This window comes from Chlorocebus sabaeus, chromosome 1 (assembly GCF_047675955.1).
Source record: "Chlorocebus sabaeus isolate Y175 chromosome 1, mChlSab1.0.hap1, whole genome shotgun sequence".
NCBI lineage: Eukaryota > Metazoa > Chordata > Mammalia > Primates > Cercopithecidae > Chlorocebus > Chlorocebus sabaeus.
In genome coordinates this window covers 13,909,018-13,930,258 of record NC_132904.1, presented here as the reverse complement: position 1 = coordinate 13,930,258, position 21,241 = coordinate 13,909,018, and the positions used below count along the sequence as shown (strand labels likewise).

Here is a 21,241-nt window from a genome sequence, read left to right as displayed (position 1 = left end):
ACTTGTGTGCTTTCCATTGCATTATGTCAAGAAGAGCTAGGTATGGCGGCTCATGCCCGTAATCCCTGCATTTTAGGAAGCAGAGATGGGAAGATTGATTGAGCCCAGGAGCTTGAGACAAGCCTGGCAACATAGGAAGACTCTGTTTCCTTTTTTTTTTTTTTTTTTTTTTGAGACGGAGTCTCACTCTGTCGCCCAGGCTGGAGTGCAGTGGCCAGATCTCAGCTCACTGCAAACTCCGCCTCCCGGGTTTACGCCATTCTCCTGCCTCAGCCTCCCGAGTAGCTGGGACTACAGGCGCCTGCTACCTCGCCCAGCTAGTTTTTTGTATTTTTTAGTAGAGACGGGGTTTCACTGTGTTAGCCAGGATGGTCTCGATCTCCTGACCTCGTGATCTGCCCGTCTCGGCCTCCCAAAGTGCTGGGATTACAGGCTTGAGCCACCGCGCCCGGCCTTTTTTTTTTTTTTTTTTTTTAAAAAGCACAGTGCTTGGTTGTCCCACTCTTGGAGGTATTAAGAGTTCATCAGTGGGTTCACGTGTTGCCAGGCTGCTCCAACCACTGTAAAGTTCCCCATCCACTTTTTACCTAATGCTTTTAGCAGCCAGTAATGAGCACTGTCTAGATTGACTGCTTTTCCATTGAGGTTTGTGAAAACAGTTATTTTCTAATTTTATCATTTCTTTTGTATTAGCGAAAATTCTTCTACAAAGAAGAACTTTGTATTATCAACTGTCTGATTACCATGACATTTGGTTGTAAAAGAAAGGCAGGATAAATGCTTTTCTTTTCCTTTATTTACCAGTTTTCTGAATAGTGTGTTGATGGTCTAGTAGTCTCCAAAGGAGATCAATATATGCTTAAACATTATTAACTCATTAAACATATTTGATATATTTCAATCTACTGCTGTAATTGTTCTTTCTGATGAAAATTATTCCACTTTGGACCAATGTGAGTCCCTTGAAATTAGTTTGTGCGTCCTTTAGACAGGACCCTAGTAATCTATTAACTTCTTTGCTTTCTGGCACGACATATTCCAGGATATCTTGTACATTTCATGATTCAGACCTAGAACCAGCTATTACTTCAAGAAAATGGTATTTAGAGAGATGGTTTATTACTCCTTAAAACATACAGGTAAAAATCAGCCTTGGTATTTAGCCAAACTTTCCTCCCTAGCAGGTAAGCTCTACAAAAGCAGGCATTTTTGTACTCTTATCTTTTAGCACCTAGAACTAGGTGCTGTATTTCTAGGAGGTAAAATAGTGCCTGGCACATAGAAGTATTCAGCAAATATCTCCCAAACTTGTTTCCACAGAAGAGCTCTGGTGGGATTACAAGTGCCCATTACAGTGCGTACAATTTACATGCTCTAAGGTAGCTGTTACTCTTTTAGTCTGGTCTTCTATTTTCTAGGATAAACCTCAAATACTGGAACTTTTCCTCAACTCATTTTTCATTTGTGGAATCTTTTTTTTTTTTTTTTTTTTTTTGAGTAGCTGGGACCATAGGCATACACTACTGTGTCCGGCTCAGTTTTTGTTTTGTTTTGTTTTTTTTCTCTAGTTTTAGTAGAGACAGGTTTTCACTATGTTGCCCCAGGCTGGTCTTGAACTCTTGGCCTCAAGTGATCCACTTGCCTCAGCCTCCCAAAGTGTTGGGATTATAGGTATAAGCCGCTGTGCCCAGCCAAATCTTTTAAATATATACTTGACCCAACCCACTTCACTGCTTTCAATGAGACCTAAACTTCTCTTTCATTTCTTCTGCAGATGCTAACATTTCAAGGATCTACGAAGAAATAGTTTCCCTTCTGTAGCATACCATTTAGAAGGAATTCTGGTGTTCTGTGTTTTCTGGGGACTCATTACTTAGAAGGTTATTACTGAACTTGTAGTCTATAACAGGTTCACTCTCACATATTTTACTACTCTGAATCTTGCACTAATATTCATCCTTTGTCCTACTTTTATCAATTTCTTATTTTGAACTTCTTAAGGCTATTCTAAATTTTGCTCATCTTTCAGGTGTGCTATGACAAGGATAAGGAGAGAAAAACTCTAACCAAGAATTAACTTGCACATGTGATAACCATGTTAAAATTCCAGCCCAGTTTAGATCATGATAAAAATTATTTAAAGGGCTGGCTCGGGTTGGACGCAGTGGCTCAAGCCTGTAATCCTAGCACTTTGGGAGGCCAAGGCAAGAGGATTGCATGAGTCCAGGAGTTTGAGACCAGTCTGGGCAACGTGGCAAAACCCCGTCTCTACAAAAGGTAAAAAAATTAGCCGAGCATGGTGGCGCATGCCTGTAGTCCCAGCTACTCAGGAGGTGGGAGAATCACCTGAGCCTGGGACACAGAGGTTGCAGTGAGCCAAGATGACACCATTGCACTCCTGCCTGTGTGACAGAGCAAAACTCTGTCTCAAAAAAAAAAAAAAAAAAAAGAAACCAAAAGGGGACTAGCTCAACTGCTGTGGGATACCATTTAACTAAGTCTACAGGCTAATATTAAGCTACTGATAACAAATGATACTTTATATCTAGCAAAGTAACCAAGACTAAAAGTTTTCAAACTTCAGTGAACATCAGATTCAGTTGGAGACTAAGATACAAAAACCCTAATCCTTCTGTAAATTCTGATTCAGCAGTTTGGGGTGGAACTGACTTATCTACACAAGTAATTCTGATACAGACCACATCTTCACAACTATGTCAAGTAAGAGGGAATTGTTGTTTTTCTCATGTTTAGAAACGTAGTCTGTTTGACCAAATATGGGATTAAAAATATAGGCCTGAAATACTAAAGGTTTTGTTTTAAATAATCAAATCACAAGGCCAAAGATTAGACAAAAATACAAAAGGGAAGAGGAGAGGAAAATAAGTTTGCATTCTAGAAATCTTATCAGTTATAAAGACTCAAAGGCAAGATGTCCCATCTTGCATAGTCACCTCATCTTGTGCATCCTTCTTGATAAGGAAAGGGAGGTTCCTGGCTGTTGTCATGAGAATGTCAGCTGCTTGCTCTGTGGAGAGGAAAGGAAGAATACGGGCAACCATTCTCTTCCCTTTTCGGATACACATGATCTGTACAAAGTGGTCATCACTAGGCCTGCAACGGAAGAAAAATGCCAACTTAGGTCAGCAAGAACAATTAAGAAACCCTCATTTTTTCCCTCTTAGATGTTACTGAATGAATATACTGTATTCATTTTCTACAATAAAATAAATTAGTAGGAATTACTTCTCCAAATCTCAACCAAATAAAAAGTAAATTTTCAGGTTTTACAAATGTAGAAAATCATCATTTCACAAATTATATGGTTAAAAAAAAACTTGGCCAACTGTATGCACTAATTTCCTTAACTTTTTTTCTTTTCTTTTTTCTCTCTTTTTTTTTTTTTTGAGACGTCTCGCTTTGTTACCCAGGCTGGAGTGCAGTGGCGCTGTCTTGGCTCACTGCAGCCTCCACCTCTTGGATTCAGGTGATTCTCCTGCCTCAGCCTCCCAAGCAGCTGGGACAATAGATGCCCGCCACCATGACCAGCTGATTTTTGTATTTTTCTAGAGACAGAGTTTCACCATGTTGGCCAGGCTGGTCTCCGAACTCCTGACCTCAAGTGATCCACCCCCTCAGGGTCCCAAAGTGCTTGGCCTCCCTCTCTTAACTTTTAAGTAACCATACAAATAACATAGGTTAACAGAGCAATAGCTTTAAAAAAAAAAAAGAAAAGAAAAACATTCATCAACTCAGAGTTAATTAGTGTTACCATTTTAAACAACATTTTGCTTTGTATTACATATTTTTTTCTTTCATAAAACAATGGGCTCATAGAATGCATATGGTTTTGTACCTTGACTTTTTTCACTCAACAACTTATTTCTATGTCAATAAATATATTTCAACCACATACATTTTAATGGCTAGATAACATTCCCATCTATGGATAAACCATTTATTCAACCAGTTCCCTGTCAGCCTAACTCCAGACAAGGTGTGTTGAAAAGGAAGTGCTTATTCTTATGTTTGGTTTTGTGTATGTCCTGGCTTAGAAGGATCAGCGATTCTCTTGAACGGGTAAAAGGAAAGGGAGTTATTAGAAGTTGTAGTTCTCTTGAATATATCAAATAAGTATTTAGGATTTACAGAACATTTAACATGAGCAAGATTCTTTTGCAGATAATGGGGTAGGAGAGGGATTCCTCATTGGAAGACTGAATGGTTTCGACAGGATATAAATATTTTGTGGAGGCCGGGCATGGTGGCTCAAGCCTGTAATCCCAGCACTTTGGGAGGCCGAGACGGGCGGATCACGAGGTCAGGAGATCGAGACTATTCTGGTTAATACGGTGAAACCCCGTCTCTACTAAAAGATACAAAAAAACTAGCCGGGCGATGTGGCGGGCGCCTGTAGTCCTAGCTACTCGGGAGGCTGAGGCAGGAGAATGGTGTAAACCCGGGAGGCGGAGCTTGCAGTGAGCTGAGATCTGGCCACTGCACTCCAGCCTGGGCGACAGAGCAAGACTCCGTCTCAAAAAAATAAAAAAAAAAATAAATAAATAAATAAATAAATATTTTGTGGAAATCCCAGGAAGTATAAATGTTTGTATATCTGATCTTAGTAATAATAAAGATTACAAGGTTAAACATGCTAGTAATCATAAATCAGGTACAATCTGTAAGCACAAAAACAAAAACCCAATAATGTTATCCACTATATCTCTAGCCCCTAGCACTGTCCCTGGCAGATATTGACTATGTATTTGTTGAATGAATAAATTCAGGATAAAGAGGTTTTTTTTCTTTCCTCACTGGAAAAGATAATTCATATTTTAAATAAAGTGGCATTTGAGTTAGGCTAAAAGGATAGATTCTGAGCTTACAGAGATGGTAGGGAAGTGTGCCTAAGAGGCAGAAATGTATGAAGTCCAGTTATGACAGAGGAAGGAGTCCAGTTAGTTTAATGTTTTCCTCAAAGTGCATAATGCTTACCTCTCTTGTCCAGGCAATTTCCCCCTCAAGTTGTCATACATGCTACAAATTTTGTGCTTTCTCTCATCCATTAGGGCAGGTCGCTCTTCTTCTAGACATAGGAGATAACGTCTTTCATAGTCCTCCACATCAAGGAGTAAGCTGTAGGTCTAAGGGAGACAAAAGCAGGCCACAGCATGCTGGGTCAGAACCAGAGTATTAGTTAAACAATTTCACTGTTTAGGACTGACTACTAGAAAAAGACAAAAGAATACAAACTTATTATAGAAAGACTGAGATTTTTTTTTTAATGTGGAAAACCATATGAAATAACTTAAAAAGTTCCTCAAACCACCATTCTTTGTCTCTCTCTGACCTCCATTCTACCAGGCAAAGATATTAAAATAGTCCGGGCACGGTGGCTCATGCCTGTAATCCCAGCACTTTGGGAGGCCGAGACGGGCGGATCACCTGAGGTCGGGAGTTCAAGATCAGCCTGAACAACATGGAGAAACCCCGTCTCTACTAAAAATACAAAATTAGCCGGGCGTAGTGGCAAATGCCTATAATCCCAGCTATGCGGGTGGCTGAGGCAGGACAATTACTTGAACCCCGTAGGCAGAGGCTGTGGTGAGCCAAGATCTCACCATTGCACTTCAGCCTGGGCAACAAGAGTGAAACTCTGTCTCAAAAAAAAAAAAAAGATAGTAAAATAATTACACTTTCCTTGACCACAGTGGCCAACATGGTAAAACCCCATCTCTACTAAAAATACAAAAAATTAGTCGGGTGAGGTAGCCTGCACCTGTAATCCCAACTACTTAAGAGACTAAGGCAGGAGAATCGCTTGAACCCAGGAGGTGGTGGTTGCAGTGAGCCGAGATCACACCACTGCACTCCAGCCTGGGCGACAGAGTGAGACTCTGTCTCAAAAAAAAAAAAAAAAAAAAAAGGCAATCCAAAGAGAAAACTACTACTATCATCTCCATTTTTACAGATAAAGAAACTGAGCGTAGAAAGGTTAAATAACGTGCCTTAAGTTACAGACTCAGAAATGGAAAAGACATGATTTGCAGCTTGGTTCTAGAGTCCATGCTTTTAACCACTATGGTGTATGGCCTTACAATGTGGTGTTTACATTTTACAAATCAACTATTAATATCCATTAGTTTCCTCAGCACCCAGAATAGTGCCCAGTAAATATCTGTGAACTACATTAATCCATAGGTAGGACAATGTAATTTCTATTCCCATTTTATCAGGCTTAGAGAGGTGACTTGCCCAAAGACACTCAGCTATTAACTGAATAAGCTTGGCCAAAAACCCAGTACACTTCCAACTTTAACTGCAGTGTTCTTTCTATGATGCCAATAGGTGAAACATACCATAATCCTTTCCAGAGTTATCTGGCACACAACAGTCACTCACCAAGAATATATTCATGAATTCAAACCAAAGAGCACTGATTGACTGCTCACTGTTTCAGTTCTAGTGTATACATACATGTGACAGCTCCATATTTGAAACTAACTACAGCAACAAATTCTAAACTTACTTTCTCAATTATCACAAGGGTTTTTCTCCTCTTGTCTCGAACTTGTTTTTCTTTTGTCTCCTAAAAAAGAGAAGACTATTCAATGCAAATTCTTTACCTTTGTCAAAATAATTTACCAAGTGTGCATCTGTAGGTTCATTTGTGACAGTACTTTAAGAAGATAATTGAGTCTCTGAAAGTTAATCTAAAACAACCCTAGTATGAACAAAGGTCAAAGTTGACTTAACCCACAAACTATTAAATTGCATTCATAGATAGGCAAAGGGTAATCTTAGTAGAGGATAAGGAAATCATATGAAATATGAAACTCTTGTTTTTTATTTTTAAACTTTAATTTTACGTTCAAGGGTACATGTGCAGGTTATAGGGTACATGTGTTTGTTACATACGTAAACTTGTGTTATGGGGGTTGTACAAATTCTTTCATCACCCAGGTACTAAGCCTCGTACCCCATAATTATTTTTTCTGATCCTTTCTGAAAATCTTAAAACACATAGAAAATGATAATTTTTTAAAACATCAAACTGGAGTAAACACATGGTGTTTGCAGCCAGAGCTACTCAGTCCAAAGACTCCTGCCACCCTAGTCCCCGCCTGGCTGCCTTAGAAATGAAGGTGTTAATATTGCAGCACATCTGTGGAAAACTAGAACGCATGACAAGGTAGGAGGTCCCAGGTTAGACTACAAACAACTCTACCATGCCTGATCTCATTCCATGGTGACCCCAAAAGAAATGGTCACAAATCAGATGTTCTTAAACAGACAATTGTGTTGACACTTACATCATCCTCACTCCGAGATGTCACAACAGCATCAATCATTTTTCGGGGATTATTCACACTAGAAACAGTAAGCTTTCCCAAAGAGCCCTCAAATTGCACTGCAAAGACAAAAAAAAAAAAAAAAAAAAAAACTAACAAAATAAAAAGTCAGCAATGCAGGCAGGCAGTGTTCAAGTAAGATTTTTACTTTCCTCTGTACCTTACTCATAGTCTAATAACTTACTGCAAAAGTCAATGTGTTATTTAGGCCGGGCGTGGTAACTCACCCCTATTATCCCAGCACTTTGGGAGGCCGAGGTGGGTGGGTCACTTGAGGCCAGGAGTCCGAGACCAGCCCGGCCAACATGGCGAAACCCCGTCTCTACTAAAAGTACAAAAATTAGCTGGATGTCGTGGCACACGCCTGTAATCCCAGCTACTCAGGAGGGTGAGACATGAGAGTCGCTTGAGCCCAGGAGGTGGAGGTTGCAGTGAGCTGAGATGGGACTAATGCACTCCAGCCTGGGCAACAGAGTAAGGCTCTTTCTCAAAAAAAAAAAAAAAAAAAAAAAGGTCAATGTATTATTTAAAGCAACCCCTTATCAAAATCTATCCTTTCTCTCTTTTTTTGTTACAATAATTATCACAATAAAAATCTAAAGTATTTCCCCCTTATTTTAGGGGTACTGAAAATTAGAATACATTTAAAAAATCATGAAATCTCAAGTAGAAAAGGACCTGAAAAGGCACATGTCAAAGCGTTCAGTCCAGGCTGGAATAAAGGCTGAGTTTTGCATTTATTAAGGACAATGGTACTTTAAAATCACTTTGAAATGTCTTTACATATCCTTCCACATAGACACTTGTCTATATTTAATCAGCGGCTTCTCAAATTTCTTTTATTATGGGCATTTTTCTTATGAGGACCTTACCTGGCTTATAGGCGTGCTCCAGTTTGGCCACCTGAGGGGTGATAAGCTTGGTGCGCTCCTTCTTAGGGCCATCACCTTGTATTTCTTCAGCAGCTGACAGTTTCTCCAGTTTTTCAAAGTAATTCTACCATGAGAGGATGATTTCGGTTGTAACATAAGCACAGAACACGACTGTTGTTTACCATCAAATAATTTATGCCAGTGACAGTAACACAAGTTCAGTTCTAGAAACGTACTGATAGTGAGTAGTGCAAGAGGCTAAGTATCTCAAAAGAAAATTTTACAAATATTTAATTGTACCAATATTTAAATGAATACCCTTACCAGTGTAGGGGACCAAACTATTATCCTCAAAACTAGCACAGAGTATTTACCTGGTAATAAAAATCATCCAGGTAGGGATCAGTGCTTTGCAGTTGCATCATCTGGATTTTGGAGACCCAATCCTTTTCCCGCTGCAACATGAGATTGGCATATGGATCCTTTCGGAGATGATCTTGATGACTGCTCCGGTGACTTCCTCTATCTCCTGCACCATTGAGATTCCGATGTTGACTGAAAAACATACACCACATTCACTCCAAGTGGGCAAATTAATTACGCTTTTTAACACAGAGGAATAAATGAGGCCAGTTTTTTTTTTTTTTTTTTTTTAAAGATTCCCCTTGCTTTTCTTAAAAGGGGAGTGAAAAAGAACTAAGTTTTAATAGAATTTAAGAGGAAAGAGCTATGTAATAAATAATCAAGAAATAAAACTAAGATCTGAGTACCTTTCCATATGCTAAGCATATTCACCTATGGACTTTTGTATAAGCTCTAGAATAACTCTGTGAGGTAGGTAGTTTTCTCTTCCCCACTTAAGACAACAAACCAACGCCAAAGAGAGATCAAGTAACTTGTCCAAAGCCATACATCTAGTGGTGGACTAAGGGATTTTGACACAGGCGATTTAGATCTGAAGTCTACATAAATATTTTAAACTCATTAAAAATCACGAAATATTTCAAATTCAGAGAAAAAGCCCAGCAAATACTATAATAAATATCCATTTACCCATCACCTAGACCTAATAGAAAAAAATGTATTTGGTTGAATTTGCTTCAAATATTTTAAAGTAATATTAAAATAACACAGTGTTACACTGACAGAGGCCCTGCTGTACCCCTCTAGACCCAGTTTCCAGCTTCTCTTCCTTCATAGAGGAACCACTATCATGCCTTGGTATGTATCCTCCCTGAAATGTTTTTGTACGTTTATTACTTGTGTGTCTGTGTTTAAATATTACACAGTATTACTCTGTGTGCCTTTTAGTTTTACATAAATGGTACATGTAATTCCGTTCCTTGCTTCTTTACTCAATATTATGCTTTCCATATTTACATGTTGATAATACATTCAGGTTTATGGATATGAAGTAAACTTACAAAAAAAACACAAACAACTAAATAGCATGTTGTTACACTGTCAAAATTAAAAGCTGAATTAAGAAGCTATAAAGGAGTTGGATGAGTACTTACTTTCTATTCTGTTGCTGTCTCTGATACAAGAGTCGACGGTGCTGTGGATGAAGGTGAGTTGTGTCTGGTCGAAACACTGGGGCCTGAGATCTAAGAAAAATGGAACAGAGGTTCTCAGTTTGGTCATCCTGATGATTTGAAATTTTAAAGAATGTTGTCAGTACAGGATAACTTCATACAGGTTAACTTAAGGGACTACAAGTCTATTCGGGCTGGGTACAGTGTGTAATCCCAGCACTTTGGGAAGCCAAGGCGGGTGGAACACTTGAGGTCAGGAGCTCGAGACCAGCCTGGCCAACATGGTGAAACCCTGTCTTTATTAAAAATACAAAAATTAGCTGGGTGTGGTAGCAGGCGCCTGCAGTTCCAGCTACTTGGAAGGCTGAGGCAGTAGAATCGCTTGAGCCTAGGAGGCAGAGTTTGCAGTGAGCCGATATCGTGTGGGTCACTGCACTCCAGCCTGGGAGGCAGAGTGAGACTCTGTCTCAAAAAAATAAAAAAATAAAAAAGTCTATTCTAAGGAGACCTTTTAGAAGCAAAAGAGAGTCATATTTTTACATATCTTCCACAAAGACCAAGTTCTAAAAGGGTGATCATGAAATCTGAGTGAATTAGGAGTAAAGCAGTATAATTCTTTTTCTTTTTGCTTTTAACTGTTTAACAGAAGTCTCTAAGTAGGTTTAACATACTCAGTTTCAACTATGTGGGAATATCATTAAAGATATATGTGTGATAGTTAATATGACTAGGCCTTAGTACCCTGTTATTTGGTCAAACACTGCTTAGATGTTGCTGTGAGGGTAAAGATGTGATTAACATTTATAACAAACTAAAGTTTCCCAGAAGAAGGAATTCTGCCTCAAGAGTGGAACACAGAAATCCTGCTTGAGTGTCTTGACTGCTGACCTGCTATACTTATTTCAAACTCAAGACTGCAACTTGAGCTTTTAAAAACTGTTTCTTGCCTGCTGGTCTGTCTTACAGATTTCGAACTTGTCAGTCTCTACAATCACATGAGCCGATTTCTTAAAATAAAACTCGCTCACATGAACATTCTTGCTCTCTTTCCTCTACTGGTTCTCGGGTGTCTCTTGAAAATCCTGACTGCCACAATACGATATGTAATAAAACACAACTTCACCGAAACAGGAACTTGAACCCCTTTTGTTATAAAACCAGAGGATAAAAGCAAACAACTTAGCTAGTGTGAAGATTAGCTGACTTTTCAGCATCTGTCGCTCTATTCCATACCTTCTGGTAATGTGAGAAAAATGTGATTCACAAGAAAGCCTGGAGATTGTCAAACATTTCCATGTTTGTCAACCTGAGGATCCAATAACATCTTAAAATTTATTAGTTAGCAAATATCAAGAGACTTATAAAACTACACATCCACAATCAAGAGACTTGGCTGATAATTAATAAATAGTGGCATTGATTTTGTATACCTTAGGTTTTGCAGGTGGGGTCCTGGACCAGGAGGGTGCTGCTGTGGAGGTGGTGTAGCAGAGGGTGGAGCACTAAAGAAGGCACGGAAGCCTGGTGCTGGGGGAAGCATCTGCCCAACTCGCCCTTGTAGCAACTTGGGATTCATGGCAGCAAGTGGACTACCAACAAATCCAGGCACCCGTGCAAACTGGCTGGGAGACATCCGTCCAGGCTGTAGCTACAAAGAGAAAGATCTTGGATTTAGACAATTAGCAAGTCCCTTTGCTTTTGTCTACAGAAAGGTGAATACTGTTTCCATCAATAACTTTGTTTGAAAAAGTAAAGGCAAAAATAAGAGTAGTGATTAACAGCAAAAAGGGGGCTACCATCTAATGAACTTTAGGAAAGTAGGAGAGTTCTTTATGAGTAGGGTTAATCACAGGCTTACCTGTGCTCCTCCAAGAAGCTGTGCTCTCTGGAGGGGGCTGAGAACAGGAGGAACACTAGGAGGAAAAGGGTGACCCAGGAGGGAAGAGTTCTAAGATAAAAAAAAAAAAAAAAAGAAAAAAGAATATGCTATAAAACAGGGGGTACATCAATATAATAATAAGGAAACTCAGCAGAAATGCAGTATAAACTTGGGTATAATAACTCTCAAATTACAGAGTCAAGTTCTGGAATATAAAAAAAGAGTAACGCTAGGAATTACAAAAACACCATGACCATGTGACATGAAAAAGAAAGCAGTAGAATGTGGGACTGAAACGGTAGGAACCAGATGATCACAATCAGTTTAGATTTTTAAAGATAAGAAAAGAGTTGATGTAAGAAACAACTGTCCTCTGACCTGGGGACAATTAGATCCAGAAATTTAAGTAAGGAGATTATAAAAAATAGGTATATTTAGGAGATGTCAGCAAATCTAAATACTGGCAGTGATCATACAAATAGCGATCAGAAAATACATACTGCACATTTTTGTTAGGCTTAAAGTGACATACCGGGACACTGCAGAGCTGGTTTGGAGACATCCTCTCACCATAGGGAGCAGGATAACGAGGTGGCATTGGGGGCCGAACATGGACAGGCTTCGGACACAGAATCTATCAGGACAAACATATATACAACTACACTCAATGAAATCAGTTTTTCTTCCACCTACACTCCCTCCCCTTAAGTACTGGTAGAGACACAGAACTCAATGCAAAGCCCTACTTCTAAGCAAATTGCTATGGCTACAGGTTCAAATACAGAACCTTGGGCCACTTTCTCTCACAAATCAAGTACAGTGTCAGCATTAACTGAGGAAGATTTAGCTAATTCTCCAGTTATCCCCACCCTTCCATGCTGTCTGAGGGAGATACCAGCAGATATTCTGACTTGCAAATTCTCTCCAAGAGGATATATTTTGGTAGCACTGAGGGAGAAGGAATGATAAGAAAGCTGGAGGATTAACTAAGTCCTATTCTGAAGCCCCTGTGATATGGCCGCCATGCTCAGCACTTTTGTGATAACATTGTGACTCCACCATTTCATAGGATGTTGAGCCTAACTAGGCCATACCAACACCACCCTCCCCCCATACCTTCCAAATTGGCCTTCCTTTTCAGCTGCTGGTTTCAGGTGGAGGAAAGTCTATGGAACAGGACTGCACAGGCTCTAGGGAAAGCAGGGATATCTTAAAGGTAAAAAGGGATGTGGACAATGCTGTGTGTTCCCACTCCCCCCAGCTTTCAGTTATCTCTCTGACAATGTTTTGGGCAGCCAGCAAAACACTTTAAAAAGGATATATGTGCTAAATGTGGCTAACTACCATTTTTTCTCCCCCAATTAAAAGGCAGCAGCAATAGCAGCAGCAAAGGGTATCAGGGAATGTGTCTCTTATTTGTACTAATTTATCCTCTGACTAGCTATTTTTCTTTCTAATCTAATGCCTACCCAAAATTTCCACCCTCCACCCAACATCACCAATTTTCCAAATAATTTTGCCCAGATTCCCAATATCCTGGGCTGTGTGCTTGTTAATGAGAGGTACCTGTTGGGTGAAGCTGGGTACAGCCATCTGTTTAGGTGGGGTGCCTATGGGGACAGCTCTAACAGGAGGACTGCCAATGATAGGTGAAGTTGACCGCCTTGGTAATGCACGTTCAGAAAGGTCCCGATCATCTTCTGGACCCTGGGGGGGCCTCTGAGGCAAGGCATATTCTAATACAGACACTGTAGGCATTTCCTAATTGAGGAAGTGGTAAAATAAAATAGAAATTAACTAACTTGATACGTTTTAGTAATCTCTACAGATGCCAAAAACACCTTAAGAAATTTTTAAACTTTATTTTTAATTCACATATAGTAAAATTTACTTTTTGGTATATGGTTCTCTGAGTTTGGTAAGTAAGTGGCTCATGCCTGAAATCCCAGTGCTTTGGGAGGCTGAGGTGGGAGGATCACTTGAAGCCAGGAGTTTGAGACTAGCCTGGGTAACACAGCGAGACTTCATTTGTACAAAAATAAAAAAACTTAGCCAGGCATGGTGGCATGTGCCTGTAGTCTCAGCTGCTCAAGAGGCCGAGGTGGGAGGATCACTTGAGCCCAGGAGTTCAAGGTTACAGAGAGAGCTATGACTGTACCAGTGCACTCCAGCCTGGTTGACACAGCAAGACTTGGTCTCAAAAAAAAAAAAGAGAGCGAGCAAGAACAGCTGTATCGCTCCCCACAAATTCCACTGTATTGTTCCTTTGCGGTTAACTCCTCCTGTCATGCCCAACCACTAGTAAACACTGATGACTTCTCTGTCCCTACAGTTTTGCATAGAAGTGACTTTTTTTTTTTTTGAGATGGAGTCTCACTCTGTTGCCCAGGCTGGAGTGCAGTGGCGCGATCTTGCCTTACTACAACTTCCACTTGCCAGGTTCAAGTGATTATCCTGCCTCAGCCTCCTAAGTAGCTGGGATTACAGGCATCCACCACCACACCAGGTTAATTTTTGTATTTTTAGTAGAGATGGGGTTTCACCATGTTGGCCAGGCTGGTCTCGAACTCCTCACCTCAAGTGATCCGCCCGCATCAGCCTCTCAAAGTGATGGGATTACATGCGTGAGCCACCACGCCTGGCTCAGAAAAGACTTTTTAAGTGATTCGAATCATAATCATACACTAACAAATTTAAATTCCAATGGCTCCCTTGCAACCTTTACCCTGGAGGCTAAAGAAAGGCATAGCTAAGTGCTGGATGCAGTAGTTGACATAATTCTAGCAAATGAAAGACCCATAAATCCCTTCAGTAAGGAAAGGATGACAACAGGAACCCACTTAAAATTTTTGGATATTAGAAATTTTATATAAAGAGAAAGTATTTAATACCTGAGCAAGCAGTGGTCCTCGGATTCGCCTCAGAACTTCAGATCCATCCCAGATACTGGAATTCAGGCTTCCTGGTTGGGGCTAACAAAAAAGGAAAACATACACACAAAGTCTGAAATGTATACTCTCTGGGTGACTTATCTGCTGTTGGGGAGCAAGGTTCCAAAAGAGCCTCAAGCTGCTTTAGAATAAGAAATTATGGGGCTCCAGAATATACATTATTCCCCAACTTTATCTCTAGAACTGCTATCATCAGGAAATATATTATCAATTCTCTCTGGCATATGTAAATCTTTCATTAGAACAGATAAAATAAAACGGCAAAGTTCAATACTTCACTTTAATTTTTAGTCTGCTATAGTTCTCAAATCAGAGTAACTTACTTACTTGTAAAACTGGCCTGGTCTGCACTGCCCTCATGATAGCTGGATCTTCTAGTTCATTTTCAATCACCATCTTACTGAGCCTTTCTGCCAGATTCTCCTCATGGTCACCCAACAAGTCCATTTCATCTCTCTCTCCATTGCCTGTTTGTTCATTAACTGCCACTGGTAGCTTTTCTTCCAATTCAGCCAGGCGCTCATGTGCTTCCTGCCAATCATCATCTATAAGATGACACAGTTGATGTAAGAAATAGTTCATAGTGGTACTAAAAAGTTTTACACAATTATTCTGTTATTTATTTATTTTTTAAGACAGAGTCTCACTCTGTCGCCCAGGCTGCAGTGCAGTGGCGTGATCTCAGCTCACTGCAACCTCCACCTCCCGGGTTCAAGCGATTCTCTGCCTCAGCCTCCCGAGTAGCTGGAGTAGCTGGGACTACAGGCACCCGCCACCACACCTGGCTAATTTCTGTATTTTTAGTAGAGGTGGGGTTTCACCATGTTGGCCAGGCTGATCTCGAACTCCTGACCTCAAATGATCCACTCACCTCACCCAACTCAGCCTCCCAAAGTGCTGGGATTACAAGCATGAGCCACCACGCCCGGCCTACACAATTCTGTTAACCAAATGAATAATTCCAGAAGATAGGCAGAAAGTTAAGTTTCCACTTAGAAACAGGATATAAGGTTTAAACTAAGGGACATATAAAGCATGCTTTTTACTATTAAAAGCAAATAACATTATACCAGGAATAAAATTCAAAAATGTGAATTAATAGCTTAAAACATCAATAATGTCCAAACTATATTCTGAAACTGTTTCCTAAACTGGTGATAGATATGTATAGTACTACTAGTTGGTTTTGAGATTCTATGACATTTCAAGCAAAAACTTTAAAGGGAAGTTAAAACTCATAGCATTAGCACACAACTTTCTTTTAGATTATAAGTGCCACATTTTTTACATGCTTTTGAATCCATTTGTCCCATTCAATAAATATTTGGTAAGCATCTATTATGTGACAAGCCCTGTTTTAGATGCATGGGATACACTGGTGTACAAAAAGACAGAGATTCCGCCTTTGTAACACTTTCATGCAAGCAGGAAAGAGAGAGAGAGACAATAAGCATAATAATTAGATACTATACCAGAAGATGAAATTGCTATAGGAATAAAAAGGAAGAAAGGCAGATTGAAAATTTAAATAGATGGTCAGAGGTAGGCCTCATTGAGAAGATGACATTTGAGCAAAGATTCTGAAGAGTAAGAGGGTTAGCAATTTGGGTATCTGGGAGAAGACGGTTCCGGGCAGAGGGACAGTCAGTATAAAGAAAGGCCTTAAGGTGAGAGATTGACGGTTTTGAGAAACAGCAAGGAGGACTGTGTTTGGAATGGAAGGAGCAGGGTGGGGAGGGTAAACGAAAATGAGGTCAAAAAGTCATGAGGAGGGGGCTCATTCTGGGCCACTATGCCAATGAAAATTTTCATTTGGCTTAACTTTTAAAAGAATCACTCTGGTTGCTGTGCTGAAAACAGGCTGGGGAAGAGGAAGAGGCATTTTCTTTTTTATTTTAACTATGTCTGCTATTACTGCACACTACTATAAAGTCTGTAGCACTGACACTAAGGTTATTTTTGCATTTGGTATATTGGCATCATTTTTTCTGTTTTTGAATCCCATTACAGCACAGATGACAATCTTCAGAACCCTCTATCAGCTGCTGTGGAGCTAGACCTTACTTCCATCACATTTCACTCCAGTTCTCTCCAATCTTATTCCATTCTGCTTCCATCATGAAAGCTGTACTCACAGTTTTGCTTCTTTTAGTATTCTTTTTTATTTCTATTTTTTGAGACAGGGTCTCACTGTCGCCCAGGTTGGAGTGCAATGGCGTGATCTGGCTCACTGTGGTCTCGACCTCCCGGGCTCAGGTGATCCCCCAACCTCAGCCTCCCAAGTAACTGGAACTACAGGTTTGTACCACCACGCTAGGCTAATTTTTGTATTTTTTGTAGAGTCAGGGTTTCCCCATGTTGCCCCGACTGGTCTTGAGCTCCTGGGCTCAAGCAATCCACCCGCAACAGCCTTCCAAAGAGCTGGGATCACAGGCGTGAGCCACTGCAACCGGCCTTTCTTTTCAGGTATTCAAATGCGAAACTTCTTCCTCCTCATTCCTACTCCTAAATAATCCTTTCATTTTATTTCTTCCTTTACCTCATCTCAATATGCACTACTTTCTAATCCACAAAAAGTATTATTTTGTACATGTTATATGGTATTCTTTTTTAGTTACATGTTTTATATAATTCAACAGACAGGGATAACAGGTCATAACACAGAAACAGGACTTTCTCTTTTCTGCTTTCAAAGAAAATACATGTTTAAAAAATTCAAACACATGTCACTTAAGTGAAAGTTCCCCATAATTCCACAGCTGTGTTAAGTTTTAAATAGTTTTAAGTTGTGTTAAGTTTATACAGTTAACTTGTTTCTTTTTACTTAAGCAATATGTCTTGGACATCTTTTCATGCATGCACACAGGCATAACTACTGATATTATCTCATTCTTTTTAATACCTACATAAGATTATATTTTATTGCTAAACTATAATGTAATTTATCCCCTACTGGTAAATATTTGGATTATTTACAATTTTCCAATATAATAATTAATACTGTAATGAACATCATACATATCTTAACATTTTATGTGACTTTAAATAGACTAACTTCCTTTTAGAATCAGATTATATTAACAGTTAAAATTTGCTATATGTATTTTTTTATCATACAACAAGGTATCACATAATACTAGTGATCCACAGAGTGACGGAAGTGGGACTTTCAAATATATAATTTTGGTATCATAGGACCCACTGCCTAGTTTGGGGGCACTGTGGTAGATTTGAGTGTATTCGTTGTGGTAAGGGATTCCTTAAGTTGAGGATCACTTTGCCATCACTAGGATAAAGGCTGCGGGCAAAAGCTATAAAAATACCCTTACCTAAGCCTCCGGGACCTGGGTCTTCTTTATAATTATGTGGTATTTTTTGCCTACCCAACAGATTCCTCTTACCTGAGTGGCTAGTCAGGTGACACTCTTCTCCTAAATTGTCATCTTACAAAAAAGAATTTAAGGTAGCTATTTTATGATGATGGTCTCTGATAAGTCTATCCTGATGTGCTCCAAAAAATGGAAAAATCCACTTTAAATGAAAATTACAGTATTAATTTAAACGACTAATCATCTGAAAGAAAATATTTAAAGAAGAATGTAATTAAAAACCAAATGTGACATTCATATTTGTGTCATCCTTGGTAAGGAATAGTAAGCTGAGACAGGATAAATTGTTTTTTTGTAACTTTACTAACTTAGCAATGTCACGAGAGTGGGAATCTATCATCTTGAATTGAGGGATTTGTAAAAACATTTATTTCCCAAATTTAAGAAGTTAATTTGTTAGTGGATTTGTTCTAATGCAGTAGAGTTCTAATTTGCATGCTTGTCTGTCACTACTTCCCATATTCATGCTTTCTAACTTTACCAAATCCTATCAAATATGGATAATCTACTTCCCCTTAATAATAATATTTTTAAAATATTGGTTAAGTTGCCATATTCTGTGAGAATAGATCTCTGGTGAATTGAATGTTACATTTCCACACACGTAAGCAAAGGAATCTATGCCATAAAATACTATCATCATCATTTTAGATTTTTCTTACTCTTGTAAAAAATTATCTGAAGTAGTATTTTAGAGATCTTATGCCCTTACTGCAAAAGAATACTTCACCTGTATCTTTTTCAAATGACCTAAAAATATAGTTACTTAGATATGCCAGTGCTTGACCTGAGTCCATTATTGGTCAAAATGATAAAAGGTAGGCAAAAGAGTAACAGAGAAATGAAGGGAAAGAGACTATCTGTAATAATGAACTAACCTATACCCTGATGTGTGTTACTGAATTTCTGGCTGCTTCTATAAATTTATACTTGTTTTTTTTTTTTTTTTTTTTTTTGAGACGGAGTCTTGCTCTGTCGCCCAGGCTGGAGTGCAGTGGCCGGATCTCGGCTCACTGCAAGCTCTGCCTCCTGGGTTCACGCCATTCTCCTGCCTCAGCCTCCCGAGTAGCTGGGACTACAGGCGCCCGCCACCTCGCCCGGCTAGTTTTTTGTATTTTTTTAGTAGAGATGGGGTTTCACCGTATTAGCCAGGATGGTCTCGATCTCCTGACCTCGTGATCCGCCCGTCTCGGCCTCCCAAAGTGCTGGGATTACAGGCTTGAGCCACCGCGCCCGGCCTAACTTATACTTGTAATAACAACCCCTGAAGCCTGTCTCAGGTATAGTTTTGAATGAAAACAAAATAAAAAGGAAGAAGTGATTTAATTTCAAGGCAATCTTTATCTCTAAAGACTATAGTAGCTATCAATAAAAGAGAGGTAGGAAGGAGGGTGATTCCTTCCAAGTAGAGGCAGGATATTTCCAAAGTCCCCAAAAACTATTTAACATAACTAGTACTTTACAGTAATTATATTTATGGTTACTTAACCCGTCACTCTTCCTCATTTGTTAAAATGAGGATAATAACAGTACCTATCTCACAAAGTTGCTGTGAGGATTAACAATATATGTAAAACATTTAGAATGCTGCCCAGTCATAATAAGCACCATGCTAAGTGTAAGCTTTTATTTTTAGAGAAGGAGTTGGGATTACTGCAACACTATTTATTGCTCTTAGATGATGCAAACATTTTTTCATGCAGAAGAGAGTGACTAGTTTCTTAAAGAAAGGTGACCATTTGTAGCCAATGACCTAAAATGTCCACTGTACTAGCAGGTATTATTCAAGATGCCCACTATATGAATTAAAAATCATAAAATCAGAACAAATGTCAAGGTCTGACATTTCACCTCTAGATTTAAACTCTCTATACCAGCTTTGTATCAACCTGCAGACGAGTATCAAAGAAGTCACAGGTTGACTTGGAAAACAATTTTCCTTTTATAGTATTTACACCAAGCTGTTATGAAGAATTAAGATCTTACAATTCAAGTACATTACACTCTCAAGGGAAAGGGCTCACCTTTGGAAATCTTTTCTCCATTATAAACTTTCTTGGGCAAAAAGTCCTTCTAATCACCCTTTGGCCCTAAGGTACAAAGTGGGTTAATCATATGCCATTTCATTGCCTTTACTTTGTACTACCTGTTCTTTTACTGTGTAAACCTAATGGCTTTTTCAGCACATGTGCACTTTCCTTCTTCCCCGTCATATAAAATACAGTTCTGGACACTCTAACATCCTTTTAAGGCAATATTATTCCCATCTTATGAGAAAAAATAGAAACTCAGGAAAAAAAGACTGTCCATAGCACTCTGGAAGTCAATGCTGCCTCATTTTAGTGTCTATAAATCAATTCTAGCTAATTCATTTTAATACTGAGGAACTTATTGAAAAAATGGTTAACATTCAGTACAGTATTTTAATAGAAAAAGAGTTCTAGAAACAAGCACGTGTTGGTAGCTTCTATGGTATTCTATTTTTAAATTATTTGATAATTAACTTTTTAGAGACAAGGTCTCGCTCTGTTACCCAGGCTGGAATGTAGTGGCACCGCCATAGCTGATGCAGCCCTGAACTCTTGGGCTCAAGGGATCCTCAGCCTCCTAAGTGGCACATACCAGCATGCCTGGATATTTTTCAAAAAAAATTTTGTAGAGAAAGAGTCTCACTATGTTGCCCAGGATGGTCTTGAACTCCTGGCCTCAAGTGATCCTCCTGCCTTGACCTCCCAAAGTGCTGAAAGCTGTGGGCTTGAGCTACCACAAATAGCTTATTGTGTTCTACTGATCATCACTAAACTACCTTCCAAATATAATTTGCAATTCACATCAGTTTCCTGCTTTTGTAACTCCACTCTACATCTCTTTGCCTGTGATGTCCATGGAGAGAGATAATAGCATCTTGGATCAAGTTATCCTCCTGGACAATCTCATCTGCCAACCCATGCCTATAATCCAAAAGGTCTTTGATTCCCTTCCATCATGAGTCTAGCTTCCACTTTCGACACTTTTCTTGCTGCTTCTAATCATAACAAAGTTTTAGTTCTCTACTGAATTTTACAAATAACTGACAATATTAAAACACCTTCATTTTTGCCAGTTTATTCAATTCAGTCTAAGCTGCAAAACCAGTGACCATTATAATACTTTAAGGTCTCTTATTTGTTTTTGATATTCAACATCTTGGGATTACCAACTATTGCTAAATTTTCTCTTCTTCCTTATGACTTAACTTGGAGCATTTGTTGCAGACAGAAGTG

At 39.2% G+C, this 21,241-nt stretch overlaps 1 protein-coding gene across 1 annotated transcript in view; it reads right to left on the bottom strand.

Moving 5' to 3' along the window:
• The window catches only part of PATL1 (PAT1 homolog 1, processing body mRNA decay factor), a 33,290-nt gene that overhangs the window by 8,370 nt on the left and 3,679 nt on the right, over positions 1-21,241 (bottom strand). Inside the window, exons 3-15 of the mRNA XM_037999270.2 lie at positions 14,917-15,134; positions 14,530-14,610; positions 13,205-13,399; positions 12,171-12,272; positions 11,618-11,707; positions 11,190-11,407; positions 9,742-9,831; positions 8,599-8,779; positions 8,225-8,348; positions 7,314-7,411; positions 6,530-6,589; positions 4,996-5,144; positions 2,955-3,114 (exon numbers count right to left, since the gene is read on the bottom strand). Coding sequence (XP_037855198.2) covers positions 2,955-3,114; positions 4,996-5,144; positions 6,530-6,589; positions 7,314-7,411; positions 8,225-8,348; positions 8,599-8,779; positions 9,742-9,831; positions 11,190-11,407; positions 11,618-11,707; positions 12,171-12,272; positions 13,205-13,399; positions 14,530-14,610; positions 14,917-15,134 — 1,766 coding nt within the window. The remainder of the gene's footprint in view (positions 1-2,954; positions 3,115-4,995; positions 5,145-6,529; positions 6,590-7,313; positions 7,412-8,224; positions 8,349-8,598; positions 8,780-9,741; positions 9,832-11,189; positions 11,408-11,617; positions 11,708-12,170; positions 12,273-13,204; positions 13,400-14,529; positions 14,611-14,916; positions 15,135-21,241) is intronic.